The sequence below is a fragment of the Rhinolophus ferrumequinum genome, chromosome 14, assembly GCF_004115265.2.
Source record: "Rhinolophus ferrumequinum isolate MPI-CBG mRhiFer1 chromosome 14, mRhiFer1_v1.p, whole genome shotgun sequence".
Taxonomy (NCBI): Eukaryota; Metazoa; Chordata; class Mammalia; order Chiroptera; family Rhinolophidae; genus Rhinolophus; species Rhinolophus ferrumequinum.
Window position 1 is genome coordinate 44980782 of NC_046297.1, and position 17634 is coordinate 44998415.

The 17634-nt window shown below is 32.4% G+C and overlaps 1 protein-coding gene across 43 annotated transcripts in view; it reads left to right on the plus strand.

The window, feature by feature from the left end:
- Positions 1 to 17634, plus strand: part of RIMS2 (regulating synaptic membrane exocytosis 2) — a 605364-nt gene that overhangs the window by 155731 nt on the left and 431999 nt on the right. For 30 of the 43 annotated variants that reach the window (XM_033125943.1, XM_033125918.1, XM_033125945.1 and 27 more), the window contains one exon: positions 8511 to 8522. The exons of the other annotated variants lie outside the window; for them this stretch is intronic. In XM_033125943.1, coding sequence (XP_032981834.1) covers positions 8511 to 8522 — 12 coding nt within the window. The remainder of the gene's footprint in view (positions 1 to 8510; positions 8523 to 17634) is intronic. 43 annotated transcript variants of the gene reach the window in all.

Below are 17634 nucleotides of genomic sequence, written 5' to 3' on the forward strand. Positions count from 1 at the left end.
GAATTGTAGATTGACAATTATTTTCTTTCAGTATTTTAAAGATGTTGCTTCATGCCTTCTCCCTTTCACTGTTTCCAATGAGAAGTATGATATCATCTCACCTTTGTTTCCCTTTATATAATGTGTCGTTTTTTTCTAGCTGCTTTTAAGATGTTCTTTTTATCACTAGTTATGTGCAATTTAATTATAACATTTCTTGTTATATTTTTCTTTATTTCTTGTGTTTGGAGTTTTTTGAGCGTTTTGGATCTGTGAGTTTATAGTTTTGGAAAATTTTGGCCATTATTTCTTCAAGTATTTTTGCTGGCTCCTCCTTTCCTCTCTTTCAGGGACTTCCATTACCCATATGTTAGGCTGCTTGAAATTGTCCTACTTACCTCTGTTCTTTTCATTAAACCAAATTTTGTGTGTGTGTGTGTGTTTTTATATTTTCTATTGTATGTCTTAAAGTTTACTAATCTTTTCTTCTGCAATATTATATGTGTTGTTAATATCATTTGATGTCGTCTTTCATTTTAGACATTGTAGTTTTCAATTACAGACCTTCAGTTTTGGACATTTTTATATCTTTCCAAATCTACTTAACTTTTTAAACATATAGAATACATACTCCATAGTAACTTTTAATGTCATCCTCTGCTAATTCTAACATCTCTGTTAGTTTTGGATTGATTGATTATTCTCATTTTTTTTTTTTTTGACTTTTTGCATGCTTGATATTTTATGTTGGGTGCCAGGCATTGTAACTGTTACTTTGTTGGGTGCTGGATATTTTTGTGTTCCTGTAACTCTTCTTTAGCTTTGTTTTAGGATGCAGTTATGTGGTAACAATTTGACACTTCTCCGTCTTGCTTTTAGGATTTGTTAGATGAATATGGAGCAGTGCTCAGTTTAGCACTAATTATTCTCTTCTACTAAGGCAAGGCTTTCCTGCATACTTTAACCGATGCCCGACCAATTGTGTGTTTTTCTAGTCTTACAGGTGGGAACATCCACTGTTCTTTCTAATCCTTTTAGATGACTTTTTTTCTACTATTGGTTATTTTCTCACATGCATGTTCACTGATCATTACTCAGCTAAGTGCATGAAAGTACCCTCTGCAGACCTCTGGGATTCTCTCTCAGTCCATCTTTCTTTTCTCTCTGGTAACTTGTCCTGTGAAATCTAGCTGTGTTGTTCTCCTGAGACTCTCAGTTTTAATCCCTTCTACTCTGGTTGTCTGCCAAGCTGAACTTCAGCTCCTCCATACTGCTCTGCTTCCTGAAGTCTTTCAAAGCCCTAAGTTGGGGGCAATTGTAGAGCTTCTCTTATTTGTTTCTATCTTTTAGCTACCATGGTCTTTTGTTGCTTAATATACAGTGTTTTGGAAACCATGCTTTCATGTATTTTGTCTGTTTTTTTTCAGGCAGGTGGAGAAATCTAGTCCTTGCTACCCCATTTAGGCCATACGCAGAAGTCTCTAATAACATCTGATTATAGTTTGATTGAAAATATATTTCTTGATTTCTAACATCGGGTCCCTATATGCTGAGCAAAGTTTTAGTCAATAAATTAAGTACAGTGAAAAATTGGAATATCCCTTGAAAATCTGTTGCATTGCTATCTACTATAAAACTCTGTATGTTGTGTATTAACCTGTCTATGTTGTGTATTAACCTGATAGACATAGTTTATGGAAGAAGAAGTACTCCCCAGCTTTCTCATAATTTTTTTTAGAGGAATGTGTCAGGGGAATAAAGTGTAAAAAATAATTTAGAGTTTAGCTCAAGAAAGATATGTCTGGATTTCTTTTATTAGTTTTTTTACATTTTCATTCAGATGAGAAACCTCTCATAAGAGCATCATAGTTCATTTATTTGGAATGTTTTATATTCAAACAAAGTGTTCCTTTGAATGATATATACTATATATATAAAAGTTGTTTACATTCTAAATGAAAAGTATGTTCAGTTCAATTTCTTTTTCAAATTTGATCATGATACATATGCCCAGCTGCCTTATGAAATAGAAAAAGAAGGGTTTTGCTTTTAATAGACACTGAATACATTTCTTTGATTTATCATAACCCCAAAGGATTAAGCTCAGTGAAATTTGGCCAGACTATTCTTAGGAAGAAAAATAATGACAATACTAACATTTTATAGCTTAAAATTTAATTAAAAGCTGATTAAAATATTAATTGTTATTTTTTAAGAATCAAGATTAAATAACCTTTTGTTTTAATTTTGAGGTTTTTTTCATGTGAAGCCATCCCTAACAATTAATTAACTCTTTGAACATGTAGGATACAGAGAAAATAAATGAAGTGCAGGACATATGGAAATTTCAATACAATAAGATTTTATGAAATATTGCTTCCATTTATTTCCTTTTAGGTTGATACCTCTTTAATAAATAAAAGCTATATATTTAGTCAAGTTTAAAAATAATGATTATGGGGAGAAATTATTTTGTAATCCTAGGATGGTGACTCTAGTTAGGAAAGACATTAAAGAAAATTTACAGCTAGGATTATTTTAAGCTTCAAAATGCAGCAACATTAATTTTTTTTGGTGCAAAAAATAGATTTCCATCCCCTTAACAGTTAATCTAATATTGAAAAAAATAAGTGTTTCAGAATTGAATTGTTTAATTTATAAATGTAAATATATAATATTTTTCTGTCAAAGTATCAGATTTGAAGCAGAGTGAATTATAACTTTATGATTATAAAAGAAAGTGGTCCTTAAGAAAGTCCTTTAAATATATTGGTATATATGTGTTCAAGTGGTAAGAATGGAATGATAATATTGACATGCTCTAGTGTAAATGAGTCATTGAGTACCATTTATATGAATGGCTTTAATAACCAGTATTTAAATTGTACACTCAGAGATAAAATAATGATTAGAGTATTATTACAGTCCTCTAGCCAGTTCTTTCTTTAATTTCAACTCACTGTGATTACGTGGAAGTCTGTAGCTAGTATGCTAGTGCAGTATGCAATTATTCCCCATACACCCAAGATATGAATTTTCTTTTAGACTTCATAGAATTACATATACCAGTATATTGGGAAAATTTTGATATTCTCCAGAAAGAGCGAGGCATATGCTGAGAAAATTAGGAGAACCAGGTTTTGTTCCTGCTCTGCTGTTACATGACTTTTGTTTGACGTGTCATTTCATGTCTTAGTGGTTCTGTGTTAAAACGTGTAAAATGAAAGCATTAATCTAACTGATTTGTAAGATTTCTCCTGGATTTAACATTTTATAATTTTTTAATTAATGCTAGATTATTCATGCACTTCTTGAAGTGTTTGAAAAGTGTATTCATGTAGCCAAATATTCTGCTTAAATAATTTTTAAAAGGTAATTGGGAAGCTTCAGTAATTCTCTTATGTTACTATGTCTAATATGTTGTGTGATAAGCTTTGGTTTTTATTCTTTCTCACATTTATATAACATGGGAAAGTTGAGGGCACCACTCTATATAGGAATTTGAGAAATAAGTAAAGCAGGGAAACTTATCAGAATTATATAATTTACAGGACCATCATTAAGTAAGTGGTTTTATAAGGTGGATCCTCAATTTCAAGCTGTTAAACCGAATAATCTAGAAAGTGTGAGAATATTATTAGAGAACAGTTGTAGGATTTAAAAGGAAGAGAGAGAATTGTTTCCCCTCACTAATGTCAACCTCCCTAATTCTGCAGGATAATGCAGTGACTACGAGAAACAGCCTAACTTGCAGAATTGTAGGACATTTTATGCCTCCTAATGAATATTAATGTTGTGGGAGGCGGTAAAATAATGTTTCAAACTGAGCATAAAGTAATACAATTTCACCACTTAAATTTATGCTGAAGACACATCAGCACAAGATCTGAAGTGAGACTAAGTTTGAATCCCATTTTCATCACTTACTAGCTATGCGACTTGTACAAGATGCTTAATCTCTCTGCCTCAGTTTCTTTATTTGTAAATAGAAATAATAGTAACTATCTCACAAGGCTATTGGTGAAGGTAAAATGAATTAATATTTGTGAAGCACTTAGACATGTACTTGGTGCACAGTGAGTGCTATAGAAGTGTTTTGCAATAATTTTTATGCTTTTAGTTTTTTATGTACTATATATGTGAGGTATTATGTGAGCTGCTTTCACATTTGTTTCCTTGTTCATTTAGATAATCATATTTGTTAATTGGGTTAATATTGTCAACCAAACAATAACATTGACTAGTTAGTCTGTTACCAAAACGATTTATTCGAGGAAAGGAAAGAGTACTGCAGCGGCATGAGAACAGGCAGACCCAATGAGCCACGTGTACATTCTGCCCTATGCCAAGATGGTGGATATATATATATATATATATATATATATATATATGGCAGGAAGACAGGAAGTTAGAATCATAGAGCTTTATGAAAAGAAATTAGGACCGTAGAGTTCAAGGAGCCCAGCTGTGCCCACAGATCTCCCAGACTGATTAATTTCCTTAAAGTCCCAGTTCATCTTTATCAGTGTACAGGTAACCCCCGTATAACATGGTTGTTAGGTTCCTAAAATGCCGTGTTATATGAAACAAAGAACTAGTAAAAAAAGGGGGGGTTAGATTCCAAAAATTAAAAAAAAAAACTACTATACTTTTATAATTAAGAGAAATATCTTTATTAAAGCAATTTTCACCAAAAGTATAACATATTAATATGTAATAAATGATGTTTTCTTCGTCATCATTAAGCTCCATTAACTGAGTGCGTTTTCTTTTTGACAAGCTATCTTCATCCCTCTGAACTTAATACTCCATGAACAAAATGGATTTAAAATTCTAATAAATTTTAAAATTCTGCAGTCAAATCTGATATAACATCCACACCCGAATGAAAATTTTCAAATGAGATATCTTTTGCTCTTGAAAGCTCTTATAACGTTTTGTGTTGTTCGGGGATTTCTCTTATTTTGAATGAGATATTTTTTGCTCTTAAAAGCTCTTATTACTCTCCATGTTGTTCGGGGATTTCTCTAATTCTCAAACTGTGTTAGAGTGAAACTGTGTTATAGAAAGTGCCATGTTATATGGGGGTTACCTGTATGTATGTATGTAGGTAGGTAGGTAGGTAGGTAGGTAGGTAGGTAGGCATGTATTTATTTCTCTCTTTTTTTAAATTAAAGTTTATTGGGGGGACAGTGGATACATAGGTTGGTTATGGAGGGAGAACTGATTGGGTGGTGACCACACAATGTGATATATAGATGATGTATTACAGAATTGTATCAGTGTGTGTCTTATTGCATACATAGACTGAGTCTGCCATAATGAATATGTATGTAAAATAATCAAAGCATACCTTTGATTAAATTGTAATCTTTAATCTTTGAATTGAACCATTTAGTCTTTGTTGTTTTTTTTTTTTTACACAGACTAAATGTAAAGCTGAAGGAAATATCCATGATTTAGATTGAAATTCACTTTTAAAGAAAGTGAATTTAAAATCCAAATTGTCCATTTGTTTAAGATAAAAATACTCCTCTACAGTGGGTTATTATGTATATTTACATGCGATTTTAATCAATCCTTGTCTTAAAGTCCTTGTTAATATTTTATATTTATACGTTATCTTTGATTTTCAAGGAACACAGTTCCAATTTGATTATTAATGAGATTAATATCATTTGTACATATACAATGAAACTTCTGACTTAATCATATTTCTAAAATCTGATTAGAGTTTGTTTTGTTTTGAATTTCTTTTCTTTTAAAGGCTTGCCAGTTCAAAGAGAAAAACCATCTTGATTAGGGTCATCATCCTCATTCTTCCTTTTTCTTTTAACAATTTTCTCGGGAGATTTTATTCACCCTAATGTACTACATACGCGTATATGCTGATGGTTTACAGACACTGTTTCACTAGCTGGATTATTTTTGAGCTCCAGATCCAGCTATATAGCCTACCGAAAATCTCTGCTTGGATGCATTAATAGGCACCTGAAATTCCCTTATATCTACCTGAATTCATTATTTCCCCTAAATCTGCTCCTCTTGGTTTTTTGTCCCCCAAGGAATTGTCCTCTTATCCTCCCAGTTGCCCAAGTTATAAAAGATTCTGGAAGTACTTCTCTCCTTCTTCCTCTTCCTCAGTCAAGATGTAAGGGACCTTACTTCTCAGTATCTCCTAAATCAGTCTACTTCTTTCCATTCCTCTTGCTACTACTATACGAGTTCATACTACTCTCACATTTGTTTCTTACCCAAAATATTGAAGCAGTTCCTAGTTCTACATGCTCCAGATTTGTCTCCTTCCAATCAGTGTGCACATTGAAGCATACTGAACACTTAATACATAGTAACATAATATTATGCCTTATTTATAAACCATATGGTAGGTCTTATGTTTATTTTTTCTTCCTATTGAAAGATAATAAAGATATGATGGCAGTAGTATTTCATATATATATTATAGCTAAATTTTCTATGTATATATTATAACTAAAATTGCACTTGTTTTATTTGTTAAGAGGGATTAAGTATTAGTAAATTTATTAGTTATGACTTCAATTTTTTTCTTAATTTTAAAAAGTTCTGTAATGTGAGTTATCTTTTGAAAGTGTTATGCGTCTGAGATTTTGCCAGATATTAATGCACCATGTTTCACCGAAAATAAGACCTAGCCAGAAAATCTAATGCATCTTTTGGAGCAAAAATTAATATAAGACGTGGTATTAGATTACATTACATATTATGTCACATCACATCACATCACATCACATCACAGACCGGGTCTTATATTATAGTAAAATAAGACCGGGTCTTATGTTAATTTTTGCTCCAAAAGATGCATTAGAACTGATTGTCTGGCTGGGTCTTATTTTGGGGGAAACCGGGTAGTTAACCATGAAGAGTTTAGTTCAAACATATCATTTATATAATCTAGTTATTATAAACTGTTTGTATTCCCAATATGCCAGTCTTATTTGTGCTTTTGTTTCTTTTTCAAATGCCATATTCTTTGCATAAAATGTTCTCCTTTACTGGTCTTGCTGACATTCTCTTCGTATTCTTTAAAGCACTGCTTACATCTCAGAAACCTTCTCTTAATTCTATCTCTAATTCCTGTTATTTCCTCTTTTATTTGTGTTTCCATAGTGCTTTGCTTTTCCCTTGCATTCAGGACATCTCTGTTCCACAATGATTTATTTTTCTCTCATTATATTTAGTTCCTTGAGGGCAGAAACTAACTTCTAATTTTTAACATATGAGACATCTAGTATAGTGCCTGATACATATATAAGTGCTCTGTAAATGATTTTTGTTGGACTAAATGATTGGCAACAGATGGCATTGACTGTGTACAATAGCTTTTATATGATCATTAGCTTTAACATTTGTAACAAAACAATTAAGAACACAGTAATGTAAAGGATACAATCCTATCTCTTCAATGCAATATCCTATGTTTTAATAGGCTAGAGTATCAGATGTAGAACTATATGCCTGACACTGTGTTGAGAGCTTTTCATACTATTTTAATTCTCAAAAAAACCCTATAACATTAATTCTCTATTTTGCATATAAGGAAGTAAAGGCTAGAGAGCTTAAAGAAATTGTATAAGACGTACAATTAGTGTTGTTTTAAAAGGTGGGATTTTAAGATAAGTCTTTCTGATTACAAAATTTTTTCTCTTAGTCGTGAGTATTATTCTACCACCCATATTTCAGAAAAAGTGCTACCTCAAAACACATGATTTTAATTTTTAATTTATATAAGTTTTTGTAATACATCAGGCCATTATTATCACTTTACTGAATTATTATTTTATATTTGACTGTAGAAAAATGCAACAATCGAGTTTAATTTTATTATATCTAAATATGTTTTCTTGAACAAATCATATATCTTATCCCTTTATTTTCCACATTTATAATATTGGGAAACTATGACCCAAAATTACCACTTGTAATCAGTAATATTTTATCTTTAATGACTTTTTTAAGTTAAATATTTTCTTTTTAGTTATAAAGTTCAGAAGACTTCTAAATTAATGGAACAGAGATGACTTTCAGAAGCTATAATATGCATAGCATATAAAATTAATTTTTGTCTACTTTTGATAGTTTATATGAAATTAAAGATAAACAGTTATGCTGTGTTTTACTATCTTTGTACATAAAACCTTTTTTCTTAACATTTCTCAGTTTCTCTCTTTGAATTAATTGAGTATTTAATTGGGATTTTATTTGCGGAAAGAGCATTCTTTTTTTGATGTTTGGGTAGTTAATTTTATAGAAACTGTTCTAATTTACATATCTTAAGATATTCTAGATGCTCTAGCTTGAAATGTATGGAATAAAATTTTCTTTTAAAATGTTTAGATTTCAATCAAAATGTAATTATACTTTTTCAGATTTTTTATTTCACTAACAAACTTTTAAAAACTCTTATTTGTTTTAAGAATGGAATTAATTATTTCTTTTTTGTTTTGTCTTTTCTGTCCTTTCTAACTTGCTTTCGTGGATATTCACACCAGGAGGACAAAGTGGTTAGAGTCTTTTCTCTGTCTAATATTATTTTTTCTTATTATTGCTACTTTTAATTTTGTAGCTGTATTTTATTTATATACTTATAAATGTTTTGTTACAGTTGTAGTGCATGATAATTGCTATACATTAAGATATATCTTAAGCATGCTATCTGATTTTACTGAAAAATACTTTATTATATTATAGATGAAACACTGATTATTTGATTCTTAAAGAGTCTTGCCTCTTTAGAACTTAGTATTTTTTTAAGGCGATCTTATAACATTCCCCATTATGATAAGAATTTCTTTAATCTTATGTTTTCCTAAACTCATCAATATACCATCAGAGTTTTTAAAAGAAGCTTCTGAGTTAGTATCAAGATTCAATCTTTGTAACAGTAAGTCACAATAACACTGAAATGAATTTTCTGAAGTACTATATATTTGCAGTTGATTATAAGTATTCGATATATTTTTATTTTTCTTAACAATATGTTTTAGAAATTGGTAAAATGTCTCATATCTTCATATAAACGTTAGATATAATTGTAATTTAAAAATACTTAGGTATAAAGGATTTTACTATAGACTTGGTTTTAATATTCTATTAATGTCTGCCCTCAGAGGTTTGATTTGAATTTGGTTCTGCTCTGGAGACTGATGACTTCCTGCAAATATAGATAAAATCTATTCTGATTCTTTTTGATGAGTCAAACTAAAGCTTGAGGTCTTTTCAAATTTCCTAAATTCAAATTTGTATAAAACCCCAAGAAAACATTATTTAGCTGAGGTCTTCTAAACAGTGCTTTCTTTCTTTTTTTTTTTTTTTTTTTGGTCAATGGGAGCCTTTTTATTCTCTTCAGTCTTCAGTGACTATGTTGGGATAATGTAGGTGGTGGCAAATATTGATATGGATTTAGAATGAACTCTGAGTGAAAGAAAAGATACTGCAACTACCTCCAGGGTTGGTGGTTTTATTTTTATTTAGTTATTTTTAGCCTATAGGAGTTCTACCAAACTTTCAAGGCCATTTTGAAGATATAGAGGTCAATTATTGTAGACATGTCCCCGACTGTGCATCATCCTTAAAACAGGGCAGATTCTCTAGAGAACCTACCAGCCTTTTACAAGCCAACCTTATTAGCTGACTCCCAAGTAGTGCGCTTCAGGCAATTCAAAGCCTTTAGAATCTCTAGAACTACTTTTGTGTCCAGAGTTAACACAGTATATACATAAAGGTTTGATTACTATCTATAATTTTTATCATGAATTCTGACACCTATCCCAGATGTTAGACACTTAATGATAATAGAGTTATGATTTTCATTTACTAACAAGATTTCATAATATAAGTCTATATTTTAAACAAAGGATTGATTAACAGATAAAGGTATACTAATTTTATGTGGATTTGGAACATTGCAAATAAAATTCAACAGGCCTTTTTATGACACTCTTTATGTAGTACTGTTAAATAGAATGTTCAACAATGATGAAAGTGTTTTGTATCTTCACTATCCAACACAGTAGGCTCAAGTCACATGAGCCTTGAAGTCACATTGAACACTTGAAATGTGGCTTGTGTGACTGAGGAATTGAATTTTTAATTTAAGTTAAATTTAATTTAAATAGATATATGTGGCTAGTGGCTAATGAAACCCCAATCCTAGACAGCAAACATTCTATCCATGACTATTCAACCCCTAAGGCAGTAAATACCCTGCACTCATACTAGCAGAATGTATACTAGCCACGGAGATGAAAGCTGTACAGAATGCAAGAAGGATACACTTACCAATGTCAGTCTCATATGTGGCCAAGGAGGATAATGGACAAGGACATCCCTCTAAAGGGCAGAATCAGGGAATATGAATGACAACAGTCAGATCCTAAACAGCTGAATCTGAGGCTGTCAGAAAGGATAACCAAAGAAATTAACCATTGTCCACGTAGGGATCACTGTGTGCTATGGATGGTTGACTTCTGTATATTTCTAATTCTTCCTATTTCTGAATGAGAGTTTTTGTTGCCATTACCCTCTTCTTTCTCCATCACCGTGTATTGGGTATGTTGGGAGCAGATGATTTGTCTTCAAGTGTATAGGTTCACAACGGTTCACACTCATCCATGGTGGAAAGATTTGCTCTACCTCAGAGATTCTGGATTCAGAGCTAGATTTTATAACTAGAAGAGACGTTGGGATTATCTCCCTTTGGGAGGGGGTGAATGTGTTACATATAAAATATATGTGTGGAATGTTGAGTCACTGAAAGAGCAGACTGTTGTAGACCCTGTTCAATGGCTATTCTAACAGACATTTTTCAACTTTTCTCTTGCAATCTCCAGTAGAGGGACTTGAAAAATATAAAGTGTTCTAGCTTTCTTTGCATCTGGGAATGGCTTTGTGACACAGGTCTAGCAAGTGAGATGTAAGAAAATGTATGAGGGCTTTTAGGAAGTCATGATAAAAAAGATGTAGCTGAAACTACCTTTTAATGTAAAAGCGATGTCTTGAACTTGACAGGCCATTTGTGAAGATGAGGGAAAAGCCAAGAATATTATTTGAGTCATTAGTCATGACATTGTTGAGCCACTGATCCAACACCATTGGACACCTTTCCACCATGTAAGAAGAATACGCACCCCAAGTTCTTTCTGCCACCAGTAGTCAGATTTTCTTTTACGTATAGCCAAAAGCATTCTTAATGGAAACATTAGTGGAGATGCAATGTGCACCAGAAAAACCAAACAAACTTTTGGAATTGTTCTTCAGAAATACAGAAGTAGAATAACGAAGTGCATATTGATCATTGCCTAGATACTCATCTATTTGCTTTTGCCTTTATAAATGTTTGAAGAATGAGGATCACTTAACACATCTGCTCATATATTATATATAAATTACCCTAGGTTGTAGACAGTAAATTAATGTGAATGTGTTGGACTTTTTGGGATGTGTGAAACAAATAAGTAAACTAAACTTCCATGGTAAATTATTTGCCATAGGTTAGAACACATTATCTAATTGTTCATCTTTTAATAAATACTGAACTACTCATGTCTAGTGAGAGCATAGTGAAATTATAGTTTTGGCGACAAAATGATGCTCATTTCACTGTCTAGAAACAATATTATCTGTTTGTATAAAGACCACTTTATTGAGGATCTTAAAATTATTCCTCTTTTTCTTTTTACAACAGTTACTAGTTCTCTTATCAGGTATCTCTTGAGTCAATAATAAATAACAATTTCACTCATTGACAGGTTATTAATCTTTATTGTAAAAAAGAAAAATAATGTTACTAATGGTGATGTTATTGAAATGAAGGGTGTGGAAGGATGATAAATGTCCTGTAGTATTTCTCACATAGCGGAAACATAAAGGTTATCTGTTGGGTTGCAGCTGCAGCTATGATGTTCAGAGCAAGGTGTTCTTTGTTTTCACTGCAATCTGATGATTTTTCTAATTTAAACACATTATTCGGGCTTCTATACCATATGTGTTTATTTGCCCGCCCATTGTTATTCTCTTTTGGAGTTGTACTTTAGCATATACTTAAATAGTGGCAATAGCGTGGAGCTGCATTCCTGTAAATACTGTCTTTACAGTAGTAGATTAATTTATTTGCTTTTGTATTTTTATTAAATCATACAATAACATGTACTTAATTTTAATAAAATTGTTCTAGAAACCAAATATAACAGTGCTGTCAGGGCCAACTCTTACAATAAAGTCACCAGTTTCGACACTGCTACTACCATTCTGCCTCTTTTGTTGTAAGCCTGACCAACACCAGAATTCTTACATTGTTTGGTAGGAAAACTACACAAGCATCCAGAGTTTTTCATTAGCAATATAGAAGTATTTTGGACTATATTATTTAAACAGCATACCATTCAATAAGAATATAGGGAAAAAATGCATCTAGAAGGCCGAAAGAATTTTGAGTAAATCATAAGACAGAGAGGAGTTGCTGAATATTTGTTTGGATATATTAATATATTACACATTTGAAATTTAGTGAACAATTTATGTTAAAAAACCATTTACCTGATTATTTGCATATTTTGAGTAAATGTGCAAGGATGTATTATCCTTTTGCTGGTTCTGCTTGGTCTCCCACAGGCCTTGTCCTGACCAGGACAGCCAGTGGGGACCTTGTTATGGGCCAGTTCTTTTTGTATGGAGCTGCATTTGAGTCCTCATTCCTGGCAGAAGAAACTCATTTCTTGTTTTCATACTTCTTTCCATTTTCTTCTTCCTGTATAGCAGTCTCTGTTCTCAAAGCCCCTCCACCCAAAGGCACTTTCAGTTCCCTTAATTCCTTCCTCGGATATCATCCTATCTTCCAATTCCTTTGTCTCTTTAGCATACAGTTCTTCATCACTTCCATTTTACAGTATATGTGAAATATTAATGCTTGTTTTAAAGATTATTATGTATTTGCATAAGTAATATAGGAGCATGGTATAAAATTCAAAAGATACATAAGTATATATAGCGAAAACTAAGTTTCTTTCCTATGCTTGGCCCCTAGTCTCCCAGTCCTTCAGTTCTTTTCTCCATAGGCAACCAGTTTTTATACAAATGTTCTGCACTTTAAATTTATATCTTACTTGTATATCTTGGAAACTTTTCTGTTGAGGCATACGGAATTATCACACTTATCTTAATGAATTCATTATTAATTTGTGCCATAATTTATTTAACCAGATTATATTTAATCTTTTACTATTATAAACGTATTTTTGTACATATGTCACATTGCGTATGTGATAGTTAGTACTTGTCTGATAAATTCCTGGAAGAGGAATTCAGAACATTTCAAGTTTCGATCAATATGCCAAATTGCCCTTTCTAAGGTTATATTAATTTGTATTTTCACTAACAGCATGTGAGAATGATGTTCTCAACATCATTCTCACATGTTCTCACATGTTCTCAACATGCTTGATAACACAATGTGTCCAACTTTTTAATCTTTACCAATTTCATTGTAATTTTAATTTGCGTTTATCTACTCTGAGTGATGTTGAGCATCTTTTTATATGTTTAGAAGCCATTTGTGTTTCCTTTTTTTTGTGCTGTCTGTTCATGCTTTCAAAAAAGAGCAAAGCTCTGCATTGTGTTTTAAGTTCTGAAATCGTCAAAAGTACTTTTAGTAATATATACTCATATTGAAGCAAGATGCTTGATCAAACTCTAGAAGTTTCACTGTTTTTAATTATAGTGTTTGAGATCATAGGGGCTAGATTAAGGCAGAAAAGGAAAAAAAAGTCTGTAGTTCCACCCCCTTTTCAAAAAGTTTATGATAGTTTTGCACACTTCTCCACATGACCATTTAGAAATAGTTTGATTAGCAAGTCCACAGCAAAGTAATTTATGCCTTAAGAGGTAAACAAGTACAGTTTATGAACTATCACTGTTAGCGATACTAACTATAATACTAACTGTAACTATGTTTTATGACTTCATGCATTAATTTTCAAATGTATATACAAACGTAGAGATGGGATTTCTATTTTTAAAGATAAATGCAGGTTCTATAGTACATCTGAAAGCTGTTTTCTTCTTTAACACTGTCAGAAACAGGGAGAATGAAACCCGAGATGGAAATAGGATATAGTAAATCCTATTTGGATTGACGCATTTGATTTTACTCTAATGAGTTCAAATAATGGATCTTTGTAACTAATGAGGTGTTTGCTAAAGTCCAAGTGACTGCTTCATAAATTCCCTTTAATCAAAATTCTATTCCTTTAGTAAAGGGAAACTTTAGTTCAGATTTCATAGTTTCCCTCATCATGTCGGAGCTTGCATTTTTCTTTGCTCATTTGTCTTAATTTTTTTTAATGTGAGTCCTTTATATGTTAAATGATGTACTTTTTCATGACACATACTGCAAATAACCCAGGTGATCAGTTTTCTTTTATTTGTTTATTGATATGTAGGAATGTTTAATTGCTTTGTAGTCAAATTTATTACTCTTTATAGCACCTGGATTTTATATCACACATAATAAAACCTTCTTTACTCCAAGATTCCAAAAACAAAATCCTCCATATTCTAGCATGGCTTTTTTGGGGGTAGGGAGTAGGGTGGAGGAGGTATTAAATTTTTTAAATATTTAGGATTTTGACTTATTCACAGTTTATTTTGGTGTGGGTTATAGAGTATGGATCCAACTTTATTTCATATTGTTAGGCATTTGTCATAATGTTTTTTATTGAGTAATCCATTTTTTATCCACTAATATGCACAACCACTCTTCACATATGGAATTCCTATAAGCATTATGGTCCATTCCTGGTCTCCTCAGACTTCTTCAATCTGCATGTTGATTTTTCTGTTCTTGAGCCAATACCAAGTACTACGTAGTTTAATTACTATACCTTTTTATTATGTGTTACTAGCCCTGGTCAGTGGCATGTTAGGTGGTGGTGGTGCAAGTGGGCTGCCCTGGCTAAGGGATTTTGGTGGGAGCTTGTTGTCTGTGGAAAATATTAAAAAAACTAAATAAAAGTTGGCTTGCTTATTATTACCTCCATTTGCAGGCAATGCTGAACCATTTGGTGATAAAGTACTCTTCCCCACTGGGGCAGGTTACATAATCCCTACCCCCACCTCCAGTGCTACACCACTGGATCTAGTGTCCTCAAACATTGCTCTTCTTTTCTGTTCAGATATTTCCTGGCTGTTATCTTTCATTTCCTTTTTTAAAAAATTGAAGTGTAACTTCCAATAAAATACAAGGATTAAGTATAGTTTGATGAGGTTTGAAAAAATATATATTATTCCCATGTAATCATCACCCTTATCAACTTATGTATCATTATTCCTGTCATCCTAGGAAGTTCACTCATTCCCTTTTCCTGTCAATTAATTTATATCCTCCCTGTTCATATAAATAGAATCATACAGTGTGTATCATATATACCATCTTCTTTCTCTCAATTCAAAATCTATGAAATTAATCCATGTTCTTGCTTGTATCAGTAGTTTGTACCTTTTTAATCCTAACTATTACTATATCGTGTGACTATACCACAATTTGTTTATCCACTTTCCTGTTGTAGGACATGTGGTTTGTTCCTTTTTTTTTTTTTTTGCTATAATAAATAAAATTGCTGTAAACATTTGGGTTATAGGTCTTTTTGTGGGCATATATTTTTATTTCTCTTAGATAAATACCAAGGAGTAGAATTGCTAGACAAGAAGTTAGATATATGTTTATTAGAAACAATTTTCTAAAGTTCATGTATAATTTTTACATTTCCATCAGCGATATATGAAAGTTCTGGTTGCTCCACAACTTTACCAGCATTTGGTGTTGTCATTCTTCTTCATTTAAGTTATTCTAGTGAGTGTGGTTTGTTTTTTTCCATTTCCTTAATGACTAATGATGTTGTCTATTGCCCATTCATATTATGTCTCTTGTGAAATGTCTGCTTAAATGTTTGCTGATTTTTTTTTAAGACTTTTTTTTTTAAAGATTTTATTGGGGAAGGGGAACAGGACTTTATTGGGGAAGAGTGTGTACTTCCAGAACTTTTTTCCAAGTCAAGTTGTTGTCCTTTCAATCTTAGTTGTGGAGGATGCTATTCAGCTTCAAGTTGTTGTGCTTTCAGTCTTAGTTGTGGAGGGCGCAGCTCAGCTCCAGGTCCAGTTGCCGTTGCTAGTTGCAGGGGGCGCAGCCCACCATCCCTTGTGGGAGTCAAGGAATCGAACTGGCAACCTTGTGGTTGAGAGCCCCCGCTCCAACCAACTGAGCCATCCAGGAGCTCAGCAGCAGCTCAGTTCAAGGTGCCCTGTTCAATCTTAGTTGCAGGGGGCGGAGCCCACTATCCCTTGCGGGACTCGAGGAGTTGAACTGGCAACCCTGTGTTTGAGAGCCCACTGGCCCATGTGGGAATTGAACCGTCAGCCTTCGGAGCTCTAACTGCCTGAGCCACTGGGCCAGCCCATGTTTGCTGATTTTAAAATTTAATTTTTGCCTTTTTATTATTGATTTGCAGTTTTCCCTACATATATTCTGAATGCAAGTGTCAGATATATGTATTAAGAATATTTTTTCCTAGTCTATGACTTGTGTTTTTATTTCTTAATGGTGTATTTTGGAGAACAGAGAATTTAATTTTGATGAAGTCCAGTTTATTAACTTTTTCTTTTATAGTTAATGCTTTTTGTAGCCCGAGGTATCTTTGTTTAACCCAAAGTTGCAAAAATATTCTCTTTGCTACACTTGCTCATTTTTCCTTCTACATGTTATAATCAATTTGTTTATTCCTAAATAAATCATATAGGCATTTTTTACTAGGATCACTTTAATTATGGATTTAGGAAGAATTGTTATTTTTATATTATGTCTTCATATTCAAAATTAGAATATTATTTTTGATTTATGCATCTTCCTTTATATCCCCATAACATTATTTATATTAATTTTGCCTATTTCTCAATAGTTTATTTTAAAATTATAAGTGAAATATTGTATTACTTTTTCTACTTTTATATAGGAATATATTAATTTTTGTATATTAATGTACACACCTATCTTTCTAAATTATATTCTTTATCAGAGTTTTCCAGTTGTCTTTTGAGTTTTAACAGTATGAAACCATATGACTTGAACATGATATACTTCCTCTTTTCTCATTGATTTTTTTGTGTTGAGTTGCATTAGCCACAACCTTCAGAACAATCTGAAATAAAAATATATTCACTTAAATAATTAAAATAATCTATTAACTTGTCATTTTGTTTTATTTTAAAATACTTTACAGTTGTATAATTACTTTTACGGTTTTCCCACCTTTACCATGCAAACATCTTTTCCCTATCTGTTGCAGATTAATCCCAATTTTGTTTAGAGGTTTTTTTGGTTTTGTTTTTTTTTTTCAATTTTTTATGGGGGAATGTTGGGGAACAGTGTGTTTTTCTGGGGCCCATCAGCTCCAAGTCAAGTAGTTGTCCTTCAGTCTAGTTGTGGAGGGTGCAGCTCAGCTTCACGTCCAGTCAATCTTTAGTTGCAGGGGGCATAGCCCACCATCCCATGTGAGAATTGAACTGGCAACCTTGTTGTTAAGAGCTCTGCTCTAACCAACTGAGCTGCCTGGCCGCCCGACCAGA